This window comes from Drosophila mojavensis, unplaced genomic scaffold (genome assembly GCF_018153725.1).
Source record: "Drosophila mojavensis isolate 15081-1352.22 unplaced genomic scaffold, ASM1815372v1 contig_136, whole genome shotgun sequence".
In the NCBI taxonomy this organism is placed as follows: Eukaryota; Metazoa; Arthropoda; class Insecta; order Diptera; family Drosophilidae; genus Drosophila; species Drosophila mojavensis.
In genome coordinates this window covers 30,588,943-30,616,651 of record NW_025318667.1, presented here as the reverse complement: position 1 = coordinate 30,616,651, position 27,709 = coordinate 30,588,943, and the positions used below count along the sequence as shown (strand labels likewise).

General features: G+C 38.8%; 1 protein-coding gene and 1 long non-coding RNA gene across 2 annotated transcripts; both read left to right on the top strand.

Moving 5' to 3' along the window:
• Window positions 1-10,745: 10,745 nt before the first annotated feature.
• Window positions 10,746-11,933, top strand: LOC6586238. Its single transcript, XM_002011824.4, has one exon. The coding sequence runs from the start codon at window positions 10,985-10,987 to the stop codon at window positions 11,576-11,578; it is 594 nt and encodes a 197-aa protein (XP_002011860.1). The 5' UTR covers window positions 10,746-10,984; the 3' UTR covers window positions 11,579-11,933.
• A 5,682-nt stretch (window positions 11,934-17,615) lies between these two features.
• Window positions 17,616-18,400, top strand: LOC122757856. Its single transcript, XR_006358016.1, has 2 exons — window positions 17,616-17,861; window positions 17,925-18,400. It is a non-coding gene; the product is annotated as an uncharacterized LOC122757856 (long non-coding RNA).
• Window positions 18,401-27,709: the final 9,309 nt, after the last annotated feature.

Here is a 27,709-nt window from a genome sequence, read left to right as displayed (position 1 = left end):
ACATTTTAGCCATATGATCACGTTTTGAAAGTTTCATTAAGATTGTATGTCCACAAAACATATGGATTACGCCGATATGGCAAATGTTGCTATGAGTATAGCGTTCCACCCAACTACCTTAAAAAGGCAAATTATAAAAGCGACAATGGTGAAAATGACGAGCTGGTGGTCATAGATGAGATATTATCAGAATTAAATTAATAAAGTTGACTTTTTATGAAAAAACAGCACTGTTTTCTTTTTTGCTACTTTTTCAGCTATTTTAGAAGAAAGTTGGCTACTTCTAGCTACTTTCAGCCTTCGGTTTTGCTACTTTTGCTGAAAAAGTTTCGGCAACACTGTACCCAAGATCACAAGCTATTGCGGATATATCTACGCCCATTGGGGGCGTGGCAAATCGGCTAAAACTGTATCTCCTAACGTTGTAGACCTAGAATGCTGAAATTTTGCACGTCAGCTAATGGTATGATTCTATAAAGTCTAAAGATAAACAAGTAAGAACGTTGCAGTCGGGCGTTACCGACTGCGGAATACTCATTCACATCCCATCAACAATTTAGTAGTTAAGTTTCGCTCTAATACTGTAGATTATACAGGTTTTTCCGATTTGCCACGCCCCAACTGGGCGTAGACACCTCATTTTTGGTCAGTTTTTAGAAAGAGATAACGGTACCCTAACTGCAAAGTTTGAATGCTTAACCTAAAAAAATGTGAAAAGTACAGGGTATTTTTCGATATGCCACGCCCCTAAAGAGGCGTAAAAATTATTTTTGGGGAATCGATAGAGGAGGCTACCAGTAACTCAACTATCCAAATTTAAAGCTTGTAGCTATTATACTTTAGGAGATATAAACTTTTGTGGTTTGCCACGCCCCCTGTGGGCGGACATATATCCGACAAAACTTTTTGGTCTTGGGTGGTCAGTCCGAGTATATATACAAAATTTGAGGTCTCTGCCATCAGTAGTGTCCAAAATATAGGAGAATTTAAAAAATCACTATATCTTCAGGTCCGATTTGCCACGCCCCCAATGGGCATAGACTTATAATTTTATCTATAGACTTTATAGAGTCATACCATTAGCTGACGTGCAAAATTTTAGCATTCTAGGTTTACAACTTTGGGAGATACAGTTTTATCCGATTTGCCACGCCCCCAATGGGCGTAGATATATCCGCCATAGCTCGTGATCTTGGGTGGTCAACGCGGCCCTACATACCAAATTTCAGCTTTCTAGCTCTTTAACTAACATGATTTGACATTGCCACGCCCCTAGTGGGCGGATCGGGAAAATTTTAACACTTTATAAATCGGAGATATACACGAGTATGTGTTCCAAATTTCAAGTCTCTAGCTTCAATAGCGCCGAAATAGATTGCGTTCATACGGACAGACGGACAGACGGACAGACGGACGGACGGACAGACGGACGGACAGCAAGACGGACATTGCACAAAACCAATATACTGATTCACTTTCGTGAATGAGTATAATTATAAGTCTACGCCTATTGGGGGCGTGGCAAATCGGACCTGAAGATATAGTGATTTTTTAAATTCTCCTATATTTTGGACACTATTGATGGCAGAGACCTCAAATTTTGTATATATACTCGGACTGATCACCCAAGACCAAAAAGTTTTGTCGGATATATGTCCGCCCACAGGGGGCGTGGCAAACCACAAAAGTTTATATCTCCTAAAGTATAATAGCTACAAGCTTTAAATTTGGATAGTTGAGTTACTGGTAGCCTCCTCTATCGATTCCCCAAAAATAATTTTTACGCCTTTTTAGGGGCGTGGCATATCGAAAAATACCCAGTAATTTTCACATTTTTTGAGGGTAAGCATTCAAACTTTGCAGTTAGGGTACCGTTATCACTTTGTAAAAACTGACCAGAAATGAGGTGTCTACGCCCAGTTAGGGCGTTGCAAATCGGAAAAACCTGTATATTCTACAGTATTAGAGCGAAACTTAACTACTATATTGTTGATGGGATGTGAATGAGTATTCCGCAGTCGGTAACGCCTGACTGCAACGTTCTTACTTGTTTATTATTATTATTTATTAAAGCCATACGGGGTAACCTAGTAAACCCTTTGTGAGCTTATTAGCTATTAATTCTGCCCATTTTGCGCGCCGGCTAACTACAGTAGTTGTCACAATATTTCCAAATATTTACAAATACATATTTACAACACAATACAATAATAATAGTAATAGGTAATAGGCCAGCTTCTGTTGACCGTCCTATGGGGAGATCGGAGGATTAAATCCCTTGGCTGCCTTCTGTTGAGCCTCCTTGGCGTACGGTTTCTTGTTAGCATGTTTGCCAGCCGGTTTCTGTGCCGCTCAAATCTGTTATTGTACCGACTAGAATGTCGGTTTATTTCGTCAAAGACCGTGGAGAACTTCAGGTCACGATGCAATATGGTATTTCTTATAAACTATTCACCGCCGGTAACCAATCTCGTGATTTTATTCTGGGTGGCCTGTATTCGACGAATTTGGCTATCACAAACAAGCCAGCCCCCAGATTTGGCACCCATATCGCTATATTGGCGCAATAATCTGTTTATAAATTGTCACCTTATTAGTAAGTGACAATTTACTGCGCGAGCATAGGAGCCAATAGTGCTTCTTCACAGCCGCACGTAAGCGCATTGTAAGCGCCGTGACGAGCTTGGAGAAGGTGAGTCTCCGATCCAGTATTATTCCGAGGTATTTAGCAACATTCGCCTGCGGTACTGGATCTCCATCCAGGAGCACGGCTGGCGGCGTTCTCCGCCTCAGCGTGTAGCAAACATAGACCAATTTGCTGCTGTTGATGGCAATGTTCCATCGCCTTGCCCAGTCCGCAAATTTTGTCGCAAAATCTTGGATGCCGTCAGCCTTCAGGTCACATCGGGACCTATATGTGATGCATACGTCATCTGCGAAGGTGGCCAGCATGGATGATCCATATAGGCTATTATCAGGCTGTGGCTGTACAGGCAGTATAAAAGGGGGCCAAGGACACTACCCTGTGGTAAAAGAAGATATTAATAGCATGCGTTCATTTGCTAAAGCAGAAGTCTCTAGTATTAGAAATACGCCTCTTACAAATTTAATGGTGAGGAGGTAGATATAAGGTTGGGGGGTGAATTATAACAAAAATCTAAATTCTATAAATTTATTACTGATTTTTGATAATCATAAATAATCAATAAAAAAAAAATTACGGGATGAGCTATCGATTTTTGGAGATAAACTCGATATCCGCGCCATATATACCAAATTACAAGCTTCTAGCTCTTATATCTCGATCGACGCGTTCATACATACGGACAGACGTAGGAACAAACAGACGGACATGGCTATTTTCAATGGGTGCAGGGTATAAAAACTCTAGACAAGGTGCCCGACTACGAGATCCCCTGAACCCTTGAAGCAACTGATATTTCAATAATTATTCGCACATGCACACACACACGCACACACACAGGCATACGCACGCACGCATAAACACGCATTGGCTGCAGTGTCGGCTTACTATAGATATTTAATTGTTTAATAACATTTCTTGTGGATGTACTTTCTTCATGAAACTTTCAGATTATGATTATAACATAGAAATGCATGCATTTGCCAAAGCACAAGTTTCTAGTACTTGAAATACCTCTTTTATAAATATATAATATATTTATGTAAAACAATATTAATATAGATATAAAATATAAATATAATATATATAAATTAACACTAAGGGAGCACAAACCGAACGTTTCACCAGCAAACTTCAATGCGCCACAATGCTGATACACAACGTCCATTGCAATGCAAACTAAGCGATGCAAGGTGTACTCGATGGTGCAATCATATCGAAACGCTGCTTGATTCAAATCAATACTTGAGCCATTTCTTCTTGCACTCCGAGGATTATTCCTCTGTTCATTTGTATGATAAGCTCGACGATTTCTCGTTTCTAATCTAGCCGTTTCATGGGCTGCCTCTTTTTGCTCTTGTGTTCGAGAAGCACGAATTCAGGCCCTTCTTTGCTCTAAACTAACGCGGCGCTGCTCTCGGACGATTTCCCGTTCTTCGTCAGATAATTAACTCGCAATATTCCGTTGCCTAATTGCATTACGGGTCAGCTGGAAAAGATTGGATCATATAGGACGCGGCATTTTTAATTATAGTAATACTGAATATGCACTCGAACAACGGCGCGTAAAACAATCGAGACATAGATAATAATTATCAAGAAAAATCATAGACAACTTATGCTAATTTTTTTTCATGAGAGCATGACCGAAAACTTTCACTGTTATCAAGCCTACTATTTTTTTTAGCATACTTTTTAGCTTTAATTATTATCGGCGAATGAAGAGCCGTATCGATATCAATTATCGCTTAAGTCGATAAACCTATGTTAGTATTGAGTAAGCAAACGAACGGACAAGTTGAGCGTACCAGCAGTTGGCTGTTATAGTTCATATGAAATAATGAACTGTTTAATTATTCATCATAAATTTGGTCCTTCGAGCCGGATCCGTTCATTGCTACTGAATGCTCACTTGGAGTTGTTGGAAACCGCACGCACTATTGGAAAAGTGACGTGTTTTGTCTAGTCGTATTTTGCTGCCAGAGACGCAGCATTTGAAAATTCTTGGAATTACGTATTGATATTTGGCATCATACGCAATAAGCAGTACGCACTATTGGAAAGGTGCGATGATTTGTCTTAATAGTTTTGTTCGGCTGCTAGAGACGCAGCAATTTCATCACATTACGTTGATACCTGGCTATTTTGGACAACAACTTGGATTGACTGCTGGCAACACAGCAAGCTGCAATGGAAAATCTACGTACTTTACTGGGAGCCATAGGTAGATTGAAGGCAACAATTACCCGTATTTCTGGATATGCGGATCATCCACCTGATGGCTGCACATTCTACGATATTGATATCAAATTGGACACGCTGGTTCAAGTTTGGAAGCAGTTTGTCAATCTTGGCGACGAACTTTATAAATATGAAGATGTGCAGGGATATGTGGATCCAGTAAGTGACAACAATGTATATGAGGAGCGCTTTGAACGAGCTTGTGCCTTTCTTAAGGCACTAAACGCTGAGCACAAACCCCACAAACTGGAAGAGGCCAATACCATATCTACTGTGCTTGGGGAAGTGGATGAATCGCCCATCCAATGCATTTTACGACAAATGCAGCAGCAATTAAAGATGAAAATGGAGACTATGGAGCACATAATGACACGACTGCTACCACAGCAGGTGGATAACGAGTCACCCTCAGGCTCACAGCAAGTCGCAGGAACATCAATGAAGAATTGGGAACTGCCACGGATTCATATCGCACCATTTGATGGAGATTATAAGGAATGGCACGCGTTTGAGGGTCTATTCGACAGTGCCGTTCACAGCAAGACAACGTTGACGAATATTCAGAAGTATCATCACATAAAATCTTGTTTAAAAGGAGAAGCTGCAAAACTTATTCAGCATCTGGCCTTACCCGATGCCAGCTATGAAATAGCTTGGAATTCATTAGTTGATCGGTACGAGAAGCCTCGCTATTTGGTAAACTTGTTGTTGGATACATTTATTGGACTGCCCAAGGTTGCGGATCAAAGCCTAGCATCGCTTCGATCGTTAACAAACGAAGCTGGTGCCGTAATTCGGGCATTAGACGCTTCTGGACAAACGGATCGGGATTGTTGGCTGATTTACTTGCTCATGGCAAAGGTTGATGACACCACACGTCGTGGATGGTATGAAAAGAGTCAAGATATGGCAAATCCTACGATAACGCAGTTGCTCAACTACGACAAGCAGCAAGCCTAGACAGGACAGTAGCGCACATGCGCTACTCGCCACTTAAGAGCGCTGTGCAATGTGCAACAAGGAACACGCAAAGTCCAAACACGTGTGTTTTAATTGATTGAGCCTTGGTCATGGAGTGAGCACTTGCACATCGAAATTATCTTGTAAGCATTGCAGGTCCGACATCACTCACTCTTGCATTTCGACCAACGTAATACTAATACCAACGTAATACAAAGGTGAGCCACAGCAACACCAGCAGGATGAGTCAAATGAGGCACCAGGTGCTAGCACAGTAGTAGCACTCGCATTTCCATCATCAATCAAGGCAGAAACAACAAGAGGGCTCTGTTCACTACACATCAAGTCGCGAGTGTCAGATGCATCTCTTGTGGTCAAGGCACACGTGTTTGGAAACATTACTTCGACACTGATGAGAGAAACTATGAATGCAGCAGACCTCTCTATATTTAGAGCTACCATTCAAGCAAGGGAACCCAAAGTTTGCAGACACCTTTCATGGAGCCAAGTCTCGCTTCTTGGCAGTTGAACGTCGTTAATGAATGATGCAGCTTTACGATCGAAGTATGTACAATTCTTGAGGGAGTACATACAACTGGACCACATGAAGGAGGTGGATGTGGCCATGACAGAGTAAGAACTTATTAACATTCAAACAGAGCTGGTTGCACTCATGTCACGTGCACAATTAGAATTGGGAAAATGGATCTCTAACAGCACACGGCTGAGCACCGCGCAAGAAGATAGAGTCAACATGTCAACAGCAACATCAAAGGTACTAGGACTACACTGGGATCCTGGAGAAGACAACCTTGCATACAACATTGTATTATCGGAGACTGCAAGCTGTACAAAGCGACAAGTGCTATCCGATGTAGCAGACATTTTTGATCCTCTGGGCATTTTAGCGCCAGTGTTAGTCCAGTTCAAGATCCTACTGCAACAACTTTGGTTGCTTGATTTGGATTGGGACTCTGAACTCCCGTCCCCGGTGACGGCTCTATAGGAGTATATCTTGTTGCTGCTAAGACTCGCGTCGCACCTTTAAAACTAACAACGCTGCCACGTCTCGAACTGTGTGGAGCTCTACTACTGACTAGAATTGTTAAGGCAATTCCAGCTAGTCTGGGTAAGAAGGAAGTGAAGGTATATGCATGGTGCGATTCTACAATCGTACTGTGCAGGCTGTCCAATCAACCCTGTAAATTGAAGATGTTCGTAGGCAATCGTACGGCAGAAATACTTGAGACAATCCCACGGAACGCTTGGAGGCATGTGAGTACCAAGGAAAATCTTGCAGATTGTGCATACCGAGAAATGCTCACCGGTGATCTTCTTAAATTTGACTTATGGTGGAAGGGACCGTCCTGGCTATATGATGTCCAGGAGTATTGAGAGATGCTTCGGCGATCAAAATTCTGCTGTTCTATCGCGTCGCCAGCAGCAGAAGCAGAATTCAAGACCAATGTTCTGACGGCAAAGGAAGGAAATGGGGTCGTCCCCCTTTGATCTTTTACTTACTAGAGTATTATCATGGCGGCGACTAATTCAAATCATCGCGTACGTCCGGCGCTTTGTACATCGCGTCCGATCAAGGAACTCATTTCACTCAGCAGCCTTGAGGTTCCATGAAATTGACGCAGCACGAAAGTTTTGTCTAGGGCAAGCACAAAACCCATTTGATGTTGATCGACAGCGCTTGTTGAAGAAGCAACCGCTGCAGCACCGTTCCAAGCTGAGCAAGCTAGCTCCATTAGTTGACCAGGATGGCCTTATTCGAGTTGGAGGGCGCTTAGAGAACTGTTATCTATCTAGGGACGCCAAACACCCAATTGTACTACCTAACCATAATCAACTAGTTGAGCTGTTACTGAAGCATGAGCATCAGTTCAACCTTCATTCTGGAGTTTCGGCAATGTTTGCCATAATTCGTCAGAAGTACTGGATACTTGGACCCCGAAACCTCATCCGACGAATCACGCATGGATGCCTAAACTGTTTCAAGCAGCGTCATCATACTACACAACAGCTCATGGTCAACTACCTGCCACTACCTACTTCAAGGAAATTGGTGGAGCAAAGCATCAAGTGGAATTTCATTCCACATTGGGGTGGAAAATGGGAGTCTGCTGTAAGTTCCGTGAAGCTACACTTGCGGCGAGTGATCGGAAACACAGTGATTACCAGCGCATTTTTTAATCGGACGGACGTAAACTGCAGTTCCAGATGGGAGCTACGCAGAGGTACCAACCAATCCCTTGGGATACTGGCAACATACACAGGCAATGCTTCAAGGATTTTGGAAACGTTGGCAGCAGGAATATTTAACAGCATTGCAGCAACGACCAAAATGGTCTACCAAGATGCCTAACATCATCAAGCATTCGAATACGCCTCCAACAACATGGAATCTAGGACGCGTAATCGAGGTGTACACAGGAGAGGATGGTCGTTCAAGGTCAAGGTCGTTTCTGGAGAGATTATACGACCCATCACGAAGATTGCAGCTCTACCACATTCTGAAACAGTGTTTCAGGGTGGGCCGGAGTGTTGAGGAGCCATTTGTTATTTTTCTGCGCATTTATCATTATTTAGCATATTTGTAATTTTTTTTAGCTAATTTGTAGCTTTAATTATTATCGGCGAATGAAGAGCCGTATCGAGATCAATTATCGCTTAAGTCGATAAACCTATGTTAGTATTGAGTAAGCAAACGAACGGACAAGTTGAGCGTACCAGCAGTTGGCTGTTATAGTTCATATGAAATGAAGAAATATTTAATTATTCATCACCCATTTTCAATGGGGTCAGGGTATAAAAACCAGGAGTAGTTATCGCTATTTTTAAAACAACTCTATACGCGCGTGATATACACAGACTTAGGAAAAAAATTTCAAGTCTACATACATACATTTAACAAAACCATTATATACTGATTTCACATTGCATATAAAAATATGTAGACCTATTTTATACAATTTCAATTTTTGTTCTATTTGAGCTATTGAGCTGCAAGTTGCATTAAATTTCATTAAATACCTCGAAATATATGAAAATAAAACCAAAAAAGGGAGCAATGCAAAGTGTTTGTTAAATTTTTGATTTGTTCTGCATTTATAAAAGCACACATAGGTCTGTATATCTTCAAATAAGGATTTTGCGGGATTAGGGCATCTCATAGTCGGGGTGCTCGACTATGAGATGCCCTAGAGTTTTTATACCGTGAACCCATTGAAAATGGGAAACATGGTATAATGGTTTTGTGAAAAGTATGTAACAGACAAAAGGAATCATCGCAGTCCCCATAAAGTATATATATTCTTGATCAGCACGACAAGCTGAGTCGATATAGCCCTGTCCGTCTGTCCGTCCGTCCGCCCGTCCGTATGAGCAAACCGATCTCATAGGCAGTACAAGTTTATCTTATTTTTTCGATAACTCATCCGACAACATTTTTATCAGCCTAGTTTGAAAATCTTTGGACCTGGAGACTTCAAATTTGCGTCGTACATAAAGTTAATGGATACAAAGATTTTGTAATTTACAGATTTTGGATACCACGCCCCCTACTCCCCCAATTTGTAAAAAGTACTCAAGTACTCAAGTACTAGAGACTTGTGCTTTGAAATATACACACATTTTAACCATATGATCACGCTCTGAAAGTTTTATAAAGATAGTCTCACTACAAAAAAATTATTCAACTAATAAATTCTTAAATTATTGCCCATACTGCAACGGAGCCCAAGCGCGTGTGTATGCATGTGGGCATTAAAGAAATTCAGAATGAGTAGAATATCAGCTTGGAGGGTTCAGGGTATCTCCCAGTCGAGCAGTCTCGACTGGAGCCTTCTTACTTGTTATACTCATTCACGAACGTGAATTATTATACTCATTCACGAGTGTGAATTATTATACTCATTCGCGAAAGTGAATTAGTATATTGGTTTAATGCAATGTCCGTCTTGCTGTCCGTCCGCAGTTTATTTCGGCGCTATTGAAGCTAGAGACTTGAAATTTAGAACACATACTCGTGTATATCTCCGATTTATAAAATGTTAAAATTTCCAAACGCGCGTATAACAACGCGCGTATAACAACGCGCTGTACTAACTGCGCAGTAAGCAGCGACTGCGCTTGGGCTGCGCTGCAGTGTGAGCAATATTATGAGAATGTATTTGTCGAATAATTTCTTTTGTAGACATACAATTATAATTTTAGAGCATAATCATATGGTGATAATACAATATGTGTACATTCCAAAGCACAAGTCTCTAGTACTTTAAATTTTTACGAATTGGGGGCGAAGGGGGCGTGGTATCCAAAATCTGTAAATTACAAAATCTTTGTATCCATTAACTTTATATACAACGCAAATTTGAAGATCCAGGTCTGAAAAAACAAAATAAATTTTTCGATTATTCTCGATAAAAAAGTTATCGGATGAGTTATCGAAAAAATAAAGCAAACTCGTACACGTATGGTATACACGAGTATGCATGCGAAATTTCAGCTCTCTAGCTCTTATAACTTCTGAGATCGACGCACTCATACGGACGGACGGACGGACAGACAGACGGAAAGGGCTATATCGACTCAGCTCGTCGCCCTGATCAAGAATATATATACTTTGTGGGGTCTGCCACGCCTCCTTCTGCCTGTTACATACTTTTAACAAAACTATTATACCCTGATTTCCCATTTTCAATGGGTTCAGGGTGTAAAAAGCGATCTGGATTAAGAGCGTCGAAAAATAGCTAAAAGTTGCTCTTGAATTTCTTTTTTGTTTTCTGGTTGCTTTAAAAACTTAGTGAATGAATTTGGAGCATATGCTGAATATATAATATTCAAGGAGCCTTTGCAAATTCAGTCAGAGTATATGGCATCGTTACCAAATCGAGATTGCCTCAGTATCACAGAGTAGGTCTAACAATTCGGTCGACATATTGAGAGAAAAGTACGATAAAAATTAAAATATTTGTGCATTTCGTGATAAATTCTTAAACAAAATCGCATTGTAAATCATTTCGCTGTGCTAAATTTGAAGTTTATTAATAGTTAGTTGTTATATAAATCAGTTTGTCTGTTCTTCGAGCGCATAGCTGCACCATCTAAATCAAAAGAAAAGAAACTACAAAGATGTCGGACAATTCGGCTGTCTCTGGCGTACTGAATGCTGTGCTGTGCGGCGTGACTGGGTATGGGTTCTACGCGATGCAGCCGCAGGAACATCCATTTGCGTTCTCTGCCTGCTTGATTGGCTTTTGCCATGGTCTGTTGGGACTGATCGACATTTTCGTTGGAAATGATAACACACACAAAGCCAAGAAGACGACTAATGCCATTATGGAGGTTGTTCCCTTGCCGCTAGTCAATATGGAGCTATTCTTTAGCGGCGAAAGCAACAACATTGCGTTGGGACACGGGCTGTTCATTGTGCCTATGGCCATATCTGTGCTGGCCGGCCTAATCAAGGGCGAAGGGGAGGAGGTGGACGAAGCGATTGATACATTGAAGCTATTGACCATGTTGGGCAACATAACCTCTCTCTGCTATCTGGCCATCAACGAGGGCTCCATGATTATGGGCGGCATGGCTGTCCTCGCCTTCCTCACCAAGATTGGATCCGAGTATCTGGAGACACAGATTGAGGGCTCCGGCGATCCAGTCAAGTACCTCAGCTGGTCTGGATTCTACTTGCTGGCCACCTTCGCCGTTGGCGGCGAGAAGTGATTTGCACACCCAAAGTTATGAATGAAGTATACCCAAAAATGAAGTAGCACAAAACAAGTAAAACAATTCCGTTGGGCCTAATTGATGATATTGACTATAGCTATGGATATTTATGGATTTGCACATTTCCCGGATTAACAAACTGAAAAATTGATTAATATGCGACTGCCGTTTGAATTTGATGATTAAATATCTTAAAGCGAATCGACGTTCGGACTCAAGCTTAAATTGAATCATGCGTAGAAAAATTAATTTAAAATTCTTTCATATGTTATGAAAATATTTCATCTTGATTCACTTCAGATATAAAACAAATATTACAAATTAATAGAATACATTTAGCAATAACCAAAAACGAGCATTTGTATTTAATCAACATGTAGACTTGGCCATTGATGGCATTTTGAAGAGCTTGACCCTAGCTAGAAGAATCCAGTGTAGCCCCTGCAAACGAGTTCGGCTACGACGCGTCGTCTAAGGAAGGTTACACGTAGTGTTGCAACAGAGAAGTTAAAGCTTATTCATTTATTATTCAGATCTAGTCTAGCCACTTAATGAAATTCCTTAATAGCTTCGACAAGTTTTGGACATTATTTATGATAAAAATTTGATATATATGTTCATATTGATATTATTGTCCTCCATTGTAGTCTATTGTGTACAGCAGCGGGCCGATGCGGCAAACATTCTAACAGACCTGAAAAGCACTTGGGGGCATTTCACACAAATTTACGCAAGTTCATTTTTGAGCGAGTGTGTTGGTTGGCTTTCTGGCTGCTTGGGTGAGCTGGCTCGGTTTTCAAGTGTATTCAAATAGCCATAATCATCTCTGTTGTAATAAATCTAATTTCCCACAATAGCGGATCGATGGACGAAGGGTTCAACAAACGAACCCACAAAATAATTCGATTTGGGAGTCTGTCGAGTGCGCACTACTCTCGAGTGGCACTCGCTGTGTAGTCACCCGGATGTAAGAGTGAACTATGTAAGTGCGAATCAATATATGTGCCTTTGTGTGTGTGGAGCGGATAGAACAATGTACTGGAGCATAATGGCCATGTCTGCACTTTATCGTGGGCCAGCTAAATCAATGTCAAATGGCAATTAGTTGGCTGCAGATGACTTCATCGTACCATATTCGGCCCACTCGTAAGCCTTTTAGCGCATGCGAGGCTTATGGGCTTAGGTGGCACTAACTATTGAGCTGGAGCTCCGAGTTGTGGCTGACGCTGGTCCAGTAGCTCGGGCCCAAGACAATGACGGTCAATTACTTATGATAACAGACATTTTTGGTTGGTTTTGTTATTGCCTTTCTGTAACAACCAGTTCTTGGTTTTTCGTCTGTTTCGTCAGCTGCCAATCAAAAATCAAAATCAAAAAGACAAATGTCGAACCGAGACTTTAACAAGCCACCCAACTAACGTCAGCTGCACCCGCAACCGCGCCGGATGCCGCCAGTAGCTCCAGTTCCACTTCCACCTCCACTTCCACTTCGACTCGCCGCATCATAAGTCATAAAATAAACAATAAACAAGCTCAAGACGCAGCTAAATGACTTTACAACGACAACTTTGGGGCGTCATGGCCATTGAACACGCCGTGAGCAGCTCCAAAGCTCGGGCAAAAGAGGCGATAGGGCTCGCCCAGAGGGGCATATCGGAGGAGTTTGTCCGTCCGTCTTTATGTCTATTTAGCTGACTGTTTGTGCGTGCTGCACGACGCGTGTTGACATTAGCTCTCAAAATTTATTAGTTTTTATTTTCATTGTGGCTAGCGTTATGGGCTTTGGTTTGGGCCAAGCCTTTAGTGGGGTTAATGGAATACCGTCGACAGACATTGACAAGTCATTGCAATGATTATCAAATACATACATCCACAATATTTCATTCTTCTATGCCTAAAAATAATAATGACTCTGACTCTGACTCTTATAATACAAAGAACTTCAATTCTAGCATAGTTCTTACTGAGCCCAACCATTCATTCTTATGTTATAGGCAGATTGTTACGAAGCTTGAAAATATGCGGCATAAGATTTCAACCTGAAGCCTTACGTTGAGACCAGACTAAAATAATGTATAGCAGCAATCTTTTGCCTAAGGTTTGGTATCAATACATAAATGAGCTACTCTGTACTTACCCAGGAGTTGGAACAAAATGAGATAGGATCCTAATTATTGTAACCAAGAGTTAGGAATAAGGTGCTATAGAGATAAAGCTCACTTTCTATTTCACTCTATTCAAATTATTATTTTCAATTACATAAATTCAAAATTTAGCATTTAAGCCTTTTTGCTTAAATTCAATGTAGCAATGTAGTAACTTAAGATATTCCCATAGATGCAACCTGTTGTCGCATGGAAAGTAAGTCACACACATGGGCCTTCGGGTAGTAGGAACTCATTTCATTAAGCTCTTCTGTCAAATACACATTCCAAATTAATTAAACTTTACCAATGAGAGGTAGTCCATCAGATATTCAATTCATTCAAATTGCTCTCAATCTGTTAAATTGTTAAGTTATTTTTCCATTTTCTTTATATACATATCACGATACGTTATATATGTATATATTTGTGTGACGATTATCATGGTCTGTGTTATCTGATGGTGCTGTCTACGGACTCTTCAACATCTTATCTGGACGTATATCATATAAGTAGGCCCTCTTAGCCCTCGCTGAGTTGCAATCGTACTATATGTTGTATTATTTATTAGATCGTTTCTTGACATCACTCCACAATGGACTTTCTGTTCTGGGTTCGTTTCGTGGACTCTGGGTCTGGGCATGGGTGTCGCTCTTATCAGCAATGCTCCAGTTTTTTTGGCTGCCTCTTGGCTTGCTGCACGTATCTAATTTATATAAGCCATAAGACCTGTTGGAGTTTTGTTAAAATTGAATTTCCATTTGGTGATTAAAAAGCGGCAATAAAATCAATTCCAAGTTGAAGTTGAACGCGTCGAAAATCATTGATTGTATGTGCGTATCAAACGCAATTAATTTTACCGCGCCCAGAACTTCCATTTTAATCAAATTGAAAGAAAAAAGAAGCAAAAAAGTAACCCCTGTGCTGCAAGGATGGGGACGAAGGGGGTGAACGTCAGGTGTTTCGATTGATGCACTTCAATTGGGCAATTCAATAATTTATTTGTAACAACAACGATTTGGCCGCATTTAAAATCGATTAATACTTCGGAGACACAGGCAGAGACAACGTCAGAGAGAAGAGGGCTTAGAAAAGAGAGGGACAGAATAATACTTTGTTATTGTCTTTGGCCAATTCGCATGTTTATTTCATAGGGCCAGCAGCGGACGACGTATTGGCCAACCGTTTTAACATTCATCAGGCATTCCGGTTTCTGAAGACCTCACCGGGACAACAAGAATGCCGCCCAGAAACAGTGATATAGAGACATAAATACATAGAGGGAAAGACAGAGAGAGAAAGAGTAGATACGATGACCCATAACAAGCTGTTGGCCAAGTTGTTGGATCGTAAACTTCTCGCGTCATGGCAAGCAAATCGAGAGCTTAAGAATGCGAATGCTGTAAACTTTTTGGAATTAGAATGTAAAGTGAAAGGAGTTCTGCAGGTTAACAGTCATACCAACACGCCAAACGCCGGCAAAAAACGTAAAAGAAAATAAAAAAAAGCCTGCTGAAGCCAACTTTTGGATTCCAGAGTCTCAGCCATTGCCGGTTTAAGAATCTGTTCGGAGCTTTAAAATTAAGTGAACTGATGGAACTGATGGCGCCTCTGCCGCCGCTTACTAGGTTTTCCCTCTACTCTACTATTATATCCGAGATATATGGATGTAGATATAGATATAGATATAGATATAGATATAGATATAGATATAGATATAGATATAGATATAGATATAGATATAGATATAGATATAGATATAGATATAGATATAGATATAGATATAGATATAGATATAGATATAGATATAGATATAGATATAGATATAGATATAGATATAGATATAGATATAGATATAGATATAGATATAGATATAGATATAGATATAGATATAGATATAGATATAGATATAGATATAGATATAGATATAGATATAGATATAGATATAGATATAGATATAGATATAGATATAGATATAGATATAGATATAGATATAGATATAGATATAGATATAGATATAGATATAGATATAGATATAGATATAGATATAGATATAGATATAGATATAGATATAGATATAGATATAGATATAGATATAGATATAGATATAGATATAGATATAGATATAGATATAGATATAGATATAGATATAGATATAGATATAGATATAGATATAGATATAGATATAGATATAGATATAGATATAGATATAGATATAGATATAGATATAGATATAGATACTCGAGCACTAGCAATAATTTTCAGCTAGCTGCGGAAAAGACTCTTAGCAACTTCCAATTGATATTGATGACTTGATCATTTGGCATGTATTAGATTAGATAGCAAATCGCAGCGTATCAGCGTGGGTTCAAAACGGCCGTTGAGAGTGGAGATTATTGGATAAGTGACGGATGGACGGATGGAATGACTGGATTGCCTTTAGCTTTGTGGCACGGTATGGAAAATACTTGGTCTATGACAGCGTCCGAGTGTATGTGTGTGGAAGCAGCTTTCGAGCAACCGAAATAATTTTGTGTAGGATTAGTGACAAATATTTCTTCTCTCTAATTTTCTGTGAGGAAGTGAGGGAGGGAAGGTAGCACATTGCGAGTAGACAGGCGAGTGGGCGGCCGACGAGACGGAGACAGTGGAGGCGACGCTACAATGGCTTGGCAACCCGGCAACTGTGAGGTACACGGCAACCAACAACAACACTAACAACAACACGAAAGACAAGAAGCAGCAATATCGAGAACGACAAAGACATCTTCGTCTTCCGCATGTCTGCGCTATTTTTAAGCAACTAATCGCCTAGAACGCTGCCAAAGAGGCAGAAGGCGTCGCCAAACGGCGAGCGCCAGCGCCAACGTTGACGGCAAATGTGAACGCCAGGAACTGACATGATGCACATCAGAAGTGGAAAAGTGGGCGGGGGCCAGGTCAATGGAATACCTGAAAGGCGATCCTCGTTATGAAGAACAAATATGGCCTTCTTTATATACTTATGCATATATATATATATATATGGCCCCAATGCGGGTATATTAGCAATAGAATTGTGTTGGTAACAGAAGTAAAAGAAAACTCTTCTGGCAACATATAGATTATTGTGTTCGATATCTATGCAGATATGCGATGATTCACATAGGCATTTAGTTAATACTATACTATACCTTTATGAAAAGCTCAACCATTCTCCCGCTGTCAGCTACTCCTATCATTATCTATCACAGTGGATCGCATGTCTGGTAAGGGCATTTCATAGGTGGGCATTCTCATAACGTTCGCTATGCTTCTGTTTATTTTGGAGTGAAACTATTCATGTTGCCATAGGACGTACATAAATTAATTGAGTTTTATGGGACAATTTTCACTTTTCCCCAAAAAGCTATTTGACCCGACGAATGCCGGAAAATTCAGAAAAAGCCAAACGTGCGTCTGTGCGCCGAGGTTATTTTTAAGCTGGAATGAAAATGAAAATGAGAATGTTCTTTTTGTCAGCGAAGGAACGTGCATAAGTATCTATATCTATGTCTATAGCTATATCTATAACTGTATCTCTCTGCGTATCTGTGTATTTGTATCTGCTCATATATGACTGTATTTATGAGAATTTTTCTCTGGATTCTGTTTTATTTTTACACAAGAAATATTTATCGGGGCTATATTTTCTTACAAAATACACGCAATGCAGGCTCCATAGAGTTGTAAGCTAATGCAAACTTAGTTGATCAAGTATTTGACATTTAATTTGCTGTAAAAAATATAGAATTTTCATTTTTCAACAGGTAAATAGAAATTAAAACTTAAATAAAGCAATAAAAATGTTGTAAACGAAATAAGTGAAATTGAAAAACTTGAGCTTGCTTTTCGTTTCGTTTCTATATATATATAATAGAAGATAACTCATATGGGGTATATCGAAAGCCAAATTCATACACAGCATGCAACTGGCTCACGCATGAGCTAACAGCGAGCAACTCGTTCTTTGTTCGTTCGTCAGACATTGGTAATAGAATAGGCATCGTAAGCCTCCTCAAAACTTATTCCGGAACCTACTTCAATTCTTGAAGGTGAGTCGAGAATGGGGCGTGGCTCGGCTTGGTTATGCGTGGTTGTCTACATACATATTTGTGGTTCGTTGTCAGTTTATTGTGCCAGAACGCCTGCTTTCATATTGACTTTTATTATTTAATAAGTGGTTGGCGCGATGAATTTTCACTGGAAAACTGAAAAGCCAAACGACGAAAGCGACGACGACGACGTGACTTCCGTTGCCACATGCGAAAAACTTTTCTCACTCCCAGTGTATATGTGTGTGTGTGGCTGTCAACAGGATATGTCTACTGCGTCGACGGCTTGTTGATGACATAATTAATGCCTTGCTGTGACAACAACAGCAAACAACTGCAACACCAACCAACAGAAACAACAACTAGGCAGCTGACTGCCACGTTCGGCTTTCGGTTTTTGAAGTTTTTCCCCCCAATAAGAGGACAAGCTTTTCCGGTTTTCCTCATGTCGCTGCTGCTGCTGTTGCTGCTGCTGTTGCTGCTGCTGCGGGGAAAACTGCAGAAAATGTGAAGTGGAAAATTAAAAAGCAAAATGCAATTTTGATTGACATACAACAACAAAGCGAAGCGTCGACGCACAGCTGATGCTATTAAAGGTTAAAGAGTTTTCTTTTCTTACTCGTTCTTACTCACTATATGGAAAAACTTTGCCTCTTTGATATACGAGCTGGGCACTCGAACGCCAGCAGCCATTTCAGACTTTGGGTTAAAATATCCAGAATTTGATTTACAACTAAAATGCAACCACACATAATCCTTAAATACACACATATGTGGCATATCATGTAATAATATATTTATATACAATATGCTAATACTGGTACAAAACTTTTCAAAATCATTTTAATGCTCTTCTCTGGCCAGAGTCCGCAAGTCTTAATTTGCATTTTATTAGCATCATTATTTTTATTAATCTTCTTTTTGCAGTATATTAGTTTTGTACCCGTCCACATGAACGCAAAACATTTTGTCGTTATAGACTTGAAACTTTGAATATATACCTACAAAGGCATTCTCGCCTGATTTTCCTGATACATTGCTGTTGATTAACGTGCTATATCAATGGGACGTAGCAAATCAGGTACTCCATATTCTTGACATATGACTAATGACTAATGACTAATGACTAATGACTAATGACTAATGACTAATGACTAATGACTAATGACTAATGACTAATGACTAATGACTAATGACTAATGACTAATGACTAATGACTAATGACTAATGACTAATGACTAATGACTAATGACTAATGACTAATGACTAATGACTAATGACTAATGACTAATGACTAATGACTAATGACTAATGACTAATGACTAATGACTTATGACTTATGACTAATGAATAATGACTAATGACTAATGACTAATAGTGACTAATGACTAATGACTAATGACAATGACAATGACTAATGACTAATGACTAATGACTAATGACTAATGACTAATGACTAATGACTAATGACTAATGACTAATGACTAATGACTAATGACTAATGACTAATGACTAATGACTAATGACTAATGACTAATGACTAATGACTAATGACTAATGACTAATGACTAATGACTAATGACTAATGACTAATGACAATGACTAATGACTAATGACTAATGACTAATGACTAATGACTAATGACAATGACAGTGACTAATGACTAATGGCTAATGACTAATGGCTAATGACTATAACAATCATGTCCGTGTAGGCGGTTTCATTTTTGTCGATTGCAACTTTGTATGTAGGTAGTTGGTCGAAAGTAAAAACTAGGCAAACACTGCGAGGGCAATGGACACACGAACAACCAAACGACAAACAAACCGGGAAAATTCTTGAGGCATAGGCGCAGTTGAGTGAAAACCTGTCGAGCAACTGCGGCGCCTTTTTGCGTGGTTGTCGGTATTGCTATTGTTGTTGTTCATCAATTGAATTAATGCCGCAAACCCAGGCAAAGCCAAAGAAAAAGCCAAAGCAAGCCAATCCGATCTGATCCGTTGCCAAGCTGACAGATTGCACAGTCGCAGCTTGTTTGGAGGCCGTGTGGCAGACACAGCGACGCAGCTTGGCAACAATGCGGATACGTGCCACATATACAATTATATACACATACATATGTTGTATATGCATACACATATATATGTAAGTCTGTGTGGCCTAGTCGGGGATCGTAGACGTTGCATTGTTGCCGCTTGCCTCTCGCCTACATCAGATAAGTTAATTGGCCATTTTGGCCCAAAGGGAAACAGCGCAGCCGAGTTGCAAGTTGCAAGTTGCTAGCTGCTTGCTGCTGGCTGCCAGTTGCTAGTTACTAGTTGCAAGTTGCTGCCAATTGTTGATTGGGGAAACTTGTCGTATTTTGGGCAGGGGGCTGAGGTGGTTGTTGGAGCAGTAGCTTTGTTAGCTTGGGCCATTGGCCGTCAGACCCGCCCGGCAAAACGCGAACAATGCGAGCCACGTTAACGTCGACTCTAACCCAGTGGCACAGTTTCAACAGTGCCCCACTCCCCTAGCGCCCTCCTTGCTGCCTCTCCCTGTCGATCGGCTGGCAGACCCGCATTTCGAGTCCGAGTTCGAGTTCGATTTCGATTTCAATCAATTCGAATGCTCGAGCTGGCGGTTGTACGTTTAGTCTCTCTAGATCAAATTTTTCAATATATATCCTTAGATAATATGTATATTATAAGCATGATCGTATATGAATATATAAACAAGATGAATTGTGAAAATACAAAAACAAAATAATCTAGTTTGTTTTTATATTATTTATTTATTTATTTTTTATATTTAACTAAGTTTTTTCCATTAAAAATTTCAAATTATCATTATTACTTATTAATTATTATAACTTACGTCAATTTTTTCCTGCTCTATTTAGCAATACTTGAATTTAATTTATATTAGTAATATTTGGAAATTTACTAAATAAATTATATTATTTGAATTATTATTATTATTTTTGTTTTATTCATTTATTTTTTATTATTTTCATTATCAATTTTTTATTTATTATTATATTACTTTCAATTTTCAAATAAATATTGCTAATGCTGTATTTTACTTTCTTATCCAAACCAACTACAAAATTAATATATATGTGTATATATTTTTCTAAAGGATTTATAATATAATAAATATGTCTCTTTTATTTTTCGTTCAAGTATTTATATGAATATATATGTATACATATTTGTTTATATATATATTATTTAATAACTCTTTTTTAAAGTTCTTAAATATGAATATTCTTAATAATATACATGAAGTTTGCTTAAAGATTGATCTATTGATAAAACTGCAATGATTTAGTTGCCCTTCGGCAGATTGTTATTTTATGGATAGTTTTTGTTGTGTTCCTTTCCCAACTGTTTCAGTCTGTCGACTCGCGCAAGATTGCCAAGCAGTTAATTGTTTTTTGGTGTTTTCTGTTGGCCAAACAGAATGTTAGGCAATAATGAGTTCCCATTGCGATAATATAATTAAAATGACAAGACAATTAATTTACAAGTTAATTGCAAAGCACACACACACACACAATGTGGAAAATGTAAAATATGCGAGAAATGTTTTCGATTCAAATTGTTACAGTCAAACAAAAGGCTGACAAAAATGTGATTCGATTCGACGTAATAAAATAATTGGCGCATGCAAAATGCTGCAGATGCAGAATCAGAGAGCGTGAAAGTCAATGCACATACACACACACATACACACACACTTTTATACACACGTACACAGATTGGCAACATTTTCATTCATAAAGAGCAGCTTTAATGTATTAATGGAGTTAAACGCGAGCTGCATGTATGCAGCAAGTGACGTAACACACACACACACACACAGACTCACACAGAGAGACACATTCGCATCGGATCAGCTATGATAGTGTGCGTTAAGCTAGAGGTCCATACATAAGTAGGAGCGAGACAAATGCATATGAGCTTCTCCTCTGCTTCTCTTGTGCTTGCGCTTTTACACGCCTCACTGCTAACGGAAGTTTGTGTCCAAAGTCTTTAGTTCTGTGCGGCGACCTCGTGCTGTATTTGCAAGCGAATTCCATCGGAAAATCTTGTAACAACAACATTAACAAAAACAACAACAATAGCAGCCGCAGCAGTAATTGTCAACGATAATTTCAATGCAAGTGTATGTACATGTGTGTGTGTAGTTGCGTGTGTTGTGTGTGCGCCATTCAGAAAACAAACAGCAATAGCGACAGCGAGTGCAAACGAGACAGCGACAAACGGTGAGCAGTTACATTGCCAAAGCGCAATGGCGCAGTGACAAACACAAACAACAACAGGCAAAGGCAGTTTCAGAGGGGAGGCGAGGAGCAGAAGTCAGCGAAGATCTGAACCAAAACGCAAAATAGAAATTCGAATGTACCTAAAAATCCCCAGCGGAGTCACTCGAAAATTGTAAAACTCGATGGAATCACGCTTAAAAGAGGCGATTAAACAAAAAGGAGGTCATACCAAATACTAATTTCAGAATATTTGGGCAATATTGTCATTGAAAGTGAAGTGCACGAAATAAGGTGTGACATGGAAAGAGCCAATTATTTTAGTTTTCTTTAGGCTTAAATGTTACTTGTTAGAATAGGAAATTAATGAAGTGCCTTAATAAATAACGAACGACTGATAAATAAAACCTCATTTAAATTTTTTGATATCTGTACATGCTTAGCGGGAATACGGCTTGTATGTATAGGCATGCAGTCATTCATACATATGTACAAATATATGTATGTATATGCGCATTTCTCAAGAAAGGTCACCCGCATGTTTTGGCTCAAGGTCAATGAAAGCATGTTCTGCTAGCATATTTTTTATAACTAATCCATCAAGTTTAACTAATATAAACCAATTATACATTTTATCATAATACATCTCGAAATATTGAGACACAAAGCCGAACAAGTGCAAAAGTTCTGTTTTGAGCATTTCTATTGCACATTTTGTTCTTAATATTGAGACACTATGCAATGAAATATGATACTTCAAATTTTCTCTATTTGATTATAATTAATAAATTGAATATATTGAAAATCATTTCTAATGCTTTTAATCATGTAAAATTACTAAAAAAAAAAAAAAAAAAAAAAAAAAATAAATAAAAAATTTAAAATAAGTATGGTGGGAAAAATGTCTCATTCGACACGACACCTTCGAACCTGATTAAAACTAAAAAATAAAAAAAATTACTCAATATTTTTGAATCAAATAAAAAGCATTGTAAAGATGTGCCAATTTCTAATAATTTAAAATTATTCGTAATAAATTGTCACTTAAGGTTTCGCTAAAATCTCAGGTTGAACTGTTCATTTGTAGCCTGCGAACCTTTTAGTTTTTGGTGATTATCTTGAAAACTAACATTTGCCTAAAATCAGATTTAGCACCAACTATAGAGCTAATCAAGAGCTAAAGGATTCACTATTCGTCAAAATAAAAATATGTTTTGGCATTCGTTTTTTTTTAACTCAAAAACCTATGAATATGTTCATATGTAAGAAACATTTTAAATGGATGTGCAATTTACATGACTAATCGAATTTTCCTATGTCGCATGAATTCTAAATCTATTACAAAACCCACTACATTAGTCATCAGACTCGAATACATAATACAGATGCAATAATTCATAGCAATATTAACAAATTTATCCCATATATGCGATAATCAAGATTTTGCTTCTGTCATGTTGCTCAACTAACTTTCAAGTTGCGGTACGCTGGCAACAATATTGCAGCAACATTTGTGCCATTAGCACTCAAAGTACAAATACGAAATCGTAAAAGTAACGCACTCAAAAGACACTCAAAATAAAGCACTCAAGAGAGCGAGATCAATTCAAAAAAAAACGAAAAGCTTTAGCCTAGCCGGCAAAAGACTGAATGAAACGGAATGAGAGACAGAGAGAGAGAGAGAGAGACATAAAGCGTGAGTAAAACGACGACGAGAGCGAGAATTATTTCACAATATTACACACATACATATGTATACAGCGAGCGTTTGTGCGCTTTGTATGAGAAATGCCGGCAAGGGGTCGGCAGCACTGCCGGCACCAAGTTGTACTTACTTCGAGTAGTAGTAAATGCTTTAGCGGTTAACAGCACAGCCACGCGCACAGACACAGTCGCAGTGACTGGCTGTCAGCCGGGTGAAAAGCTGCGCAGCGCTTCCGTCTCTGTCAGCGTCAACGTTAGCTTCATTGTGAGAATTATGTATGTATGTATCTGTCTATGACGCTCGCGTGTGGGCGCTGTGTGGGCGAAGGTTAAGTTCCCATCTTCTTCGCTGTTAGTATGGTTGCATTTTTGCATGTGTCTACATACATACATATGTATGTATGCATGGAGGTACATATGTATGTATGCGTGTTTGTGTTTTTGTTTGATTACGCTGAAAGCAAAAGTCACCGTTGATGCTGATGCCTAACTGTACGTATTTCTGTCTGTGTCGTTTTTTGAATTGCCAAAAAAAAAGAAGGCTAAGCCGATTGCTGTAGGGACGACCTACATACATCAAGACGGGACGTGGCTAGGCGAGAGGCGTAATGGTAGGTCGTGTAAGCGATGGGCGACAGATGCCGTTTAAGATCTGCTCGCCCTCTCGCTCTCTCTCTCTCTCTCTCATCTAAATGTATAGTAAATGCATGCATACATCAGTGTTGCCATTTTAGCCTATTTATGGCTAGATCTAGCCTATTAAGGAATGAAATAACCTGGAAAATTGTCGAAATGCTTATAGCCATAAATCTAGCCTTTAAATATTTTGCTTTTCTTATTTCTGCCATTTTATATTATTTGGTTATCTATAAAAGCAAATCGAACAAAACTAAACTTTTTTGTAGGCATTACAATACAATGATACTGTTAAATTTTCGTAGGAAGTATTGACACATAAGGATGCTAGCGAAAACAACTCGTATCATGAAACTGTATTTTTTGCAATAGAAATGTTATCACTTCCGTGGTCAAATGCTACAATCAAACTTAGAAACAACAAGACAATAAAGTCATTGATTGTAATCATGCATATAGGGTTTGTTTAAGAAATATTGAATGCCATACATATGTAGTACATATATACATATGTATGTATTTTATCAGACATGTTAACTTATCGATAATTTGATATTTATGACTTTACTGTTGATTTAAAAAGAATTCTTACAATTGTATTGTGACAATTTTGACTTATGAATGTACCACTTACACTACGTACATATGTATATTGCTTTTACCGGGCATATTTCCAGTCGTTACTCTTATTTCTTTGAGTTGTATTATGTTTTCTGCCACACTCTGTGTAAGGCTTTCGGTTGAGTTTTCTAGTCAAACTGTCTTTTGCTGAGAGTCCCTATGTGAGCGAAAATCGTAATGCTCTTTACGCGAGCGTCACACGAATGAGTCAATGCAAAGCGCTTGGCCAAAACTGATTCAAAATAAAACAAAGTGTGCCGCTCAGAGCAAGATCTGCACAATCTTTTCGGTTATGTTACGAGGCAGAGCATTGAAAATTCGTGGGCTATTTTAGATACCAGTAACAGGTCCCGAAATATTTCCTACAAAAACCATTCAAAACGGCATTAGTCGAAGAATGGGCGAATATCCGGTCCAAAACAACAACAAAAATTGGTGGCTTCAATGCCTGCAAGATTTAAGGTTGTATCAGATCAAAAAGGGGGTCATACAAAATATTAAATGTAAACAAGTAGGAAGGCTCCAGTCGAGACTGCTCGACTAGGAGATACCCTCCAAGCTGATATTCTAATCATTCTGGACATCTTTTATGCACACATACATACACATGCATTTTTAAGCACGCGCTAAGCTAACTCCGCAGTAGGCAGCGGCTGCGCTTGGGCTGCGCTGCAATGTGGGCAATATTATGAGAATTTATTTGTTGAATAATTTCTTTTGTAGACATACAGTCTTAATAAAACTTTTAGAGCATAATCATAAGGCTAAAGTGTGTGTACATTCCAAAGCACAAGTCTCTAGTACTTGAAATGCGTTTTTTCCAAATTGGGGCGAAGGGGGTATCCAAAATCTGTAAATGACAAAATCTATGTATCCATTAACTTTATATACAACGCAAATTTGAAGTCTCCAGGTCTAAAGGTGTTCAAACTAGGCTGAAAAAACCAAGTCGATTTTTCGATTATTCTCGATGAGCTATCGAAAAAAAATGATCAACTGTACTGCTTATGGTATGCACGAGTATGCATGCCAAATTTCAGCTCTCCAGCTCTTATATCTTCTGAGATCGGTTTGCTCATACGGGCGGACGGACGGCCAGACGGACAGACTGACAGGGCTATATCGACTCAGCTCGTCATCCTGATCAAGAATATATATACTTTATGGGGTCTGCGATGATTCCTTCTGCCTGTTACATACTTTTCACAAAACCATTATACCCTGATTTCCCATTTTCAATGGGTTCAGGGTATAAAAATCTAGCCATCATTTAAAAATTTCTGTGTAAAAATAACTAATGGGTCAAATAAGCTGTGCCATTGAATTTATGAGTTTTTTTAGTTTTTGTTAATATACCCTGAATCCATTTTCAATGGGAATTCAGGGTATAATGGAATAATCCGTCTGTCTGTCCGTCCGTCTGTCCGTATGTATGAACGCGTCGATTTCAGAAGATATAAGAGCTAGAAACTTCATTTTTTTTTTATATGTGCGTATTTACAGTGCGGATATCGAGTTTATCATTAAAAATCGATAACTCATCCCGTTCTTTTTTTTATCGATAAAAAACGTTATCAGTTATAAAATTATATCTCATGCTGCTTTAGAGCTACAGTCTCCAAATTTTATACAATTTCGGTTTTTGTTAAAATTTACCCCCCACCCCCTATATCCACCCCCTCACCCACACATTTGTAAAAGGCGTATTTCAAATGTTAGAGACTTGTGCTATGGAAAATACAAGCATATATATGTTTTATTCATAATCTGAGTTTCATGAAGATAGTTCATCTACAAGGAAAGTTTTTAAACAATTAAATTCGCATAGTAAGCCAACACTGCAGCCAATGCGTGTTTAGGCGTGGGTGCTTGTGTGCGTATATGTATATGTGTATGCGTGTGTGTGTTTGTGTGTGTGTGCGTATGTGTGTTTGTGTGTGTGTGCGTGTCTTGTGTAAGCAGAAAGACGCGAAAAATGTTTGAAATAGCTATTGCTCGAAGGGTTCAGAGGATCTCGTAGTCGAGCAGTCTCGATTAGAGCTTTCCTACTTCTTTTTTTTTTTTTTTTTTTTTTTTACACAGAGACTAAAATGTTTCGACTCATAAAAGTGATATAGGGCGAATTGCCTAAAATTTATAATATGACATTTATGCATTTTTTATGATTATTTATTACGTTAATTTTTGAGGTCGGTTGGCAGACAGCACTTACACTGTCCAGCCCCAGAAACATGTTAACATCCCTTTTTGCTCGCCCCGCCTCCCCTAGTTGTGTCTTAATTCATGTGCGACATTTCTTTCATTTTGTTTTTGTTTTGTGAAGTTCACGATCTTGAAATTGAAAACGCATTCGAAAATTCAGACACTGACAATTTACTTCAATTATGGCAATATACCCTGTAGCTTATAGCACTTACAATTAGTATACCAAGATGTCATATCTGTAGAATATATATACATATGTATATATGTATATATTCTAAGTATGCCGGAACTAAAAAACAACTCAATGAATTCCGACTATATTATTACTCGACTTACAAACGATGAGCGCATGCATACGTATGTTTGTATATAAGTGTACCTATGTACATATATACAAATGCTGATTGCACCTTTTGTAAGACCTTGTTCCATGCACCTTCCGCTATAATATACTCTCTCTATAAATATTCTTGGAGTATACACACAGTTGCCAAGACAG

What these genes read in the sequence shown, in the direction of transcription:
- LOC6586238 (XM_002011824.4), top strand. Translation starts at nt 10,985, where the DNA reads ATGTCGGACAATTCGGCTGTCTCTGGCGTACTGAATGCTGTGCTGTGC.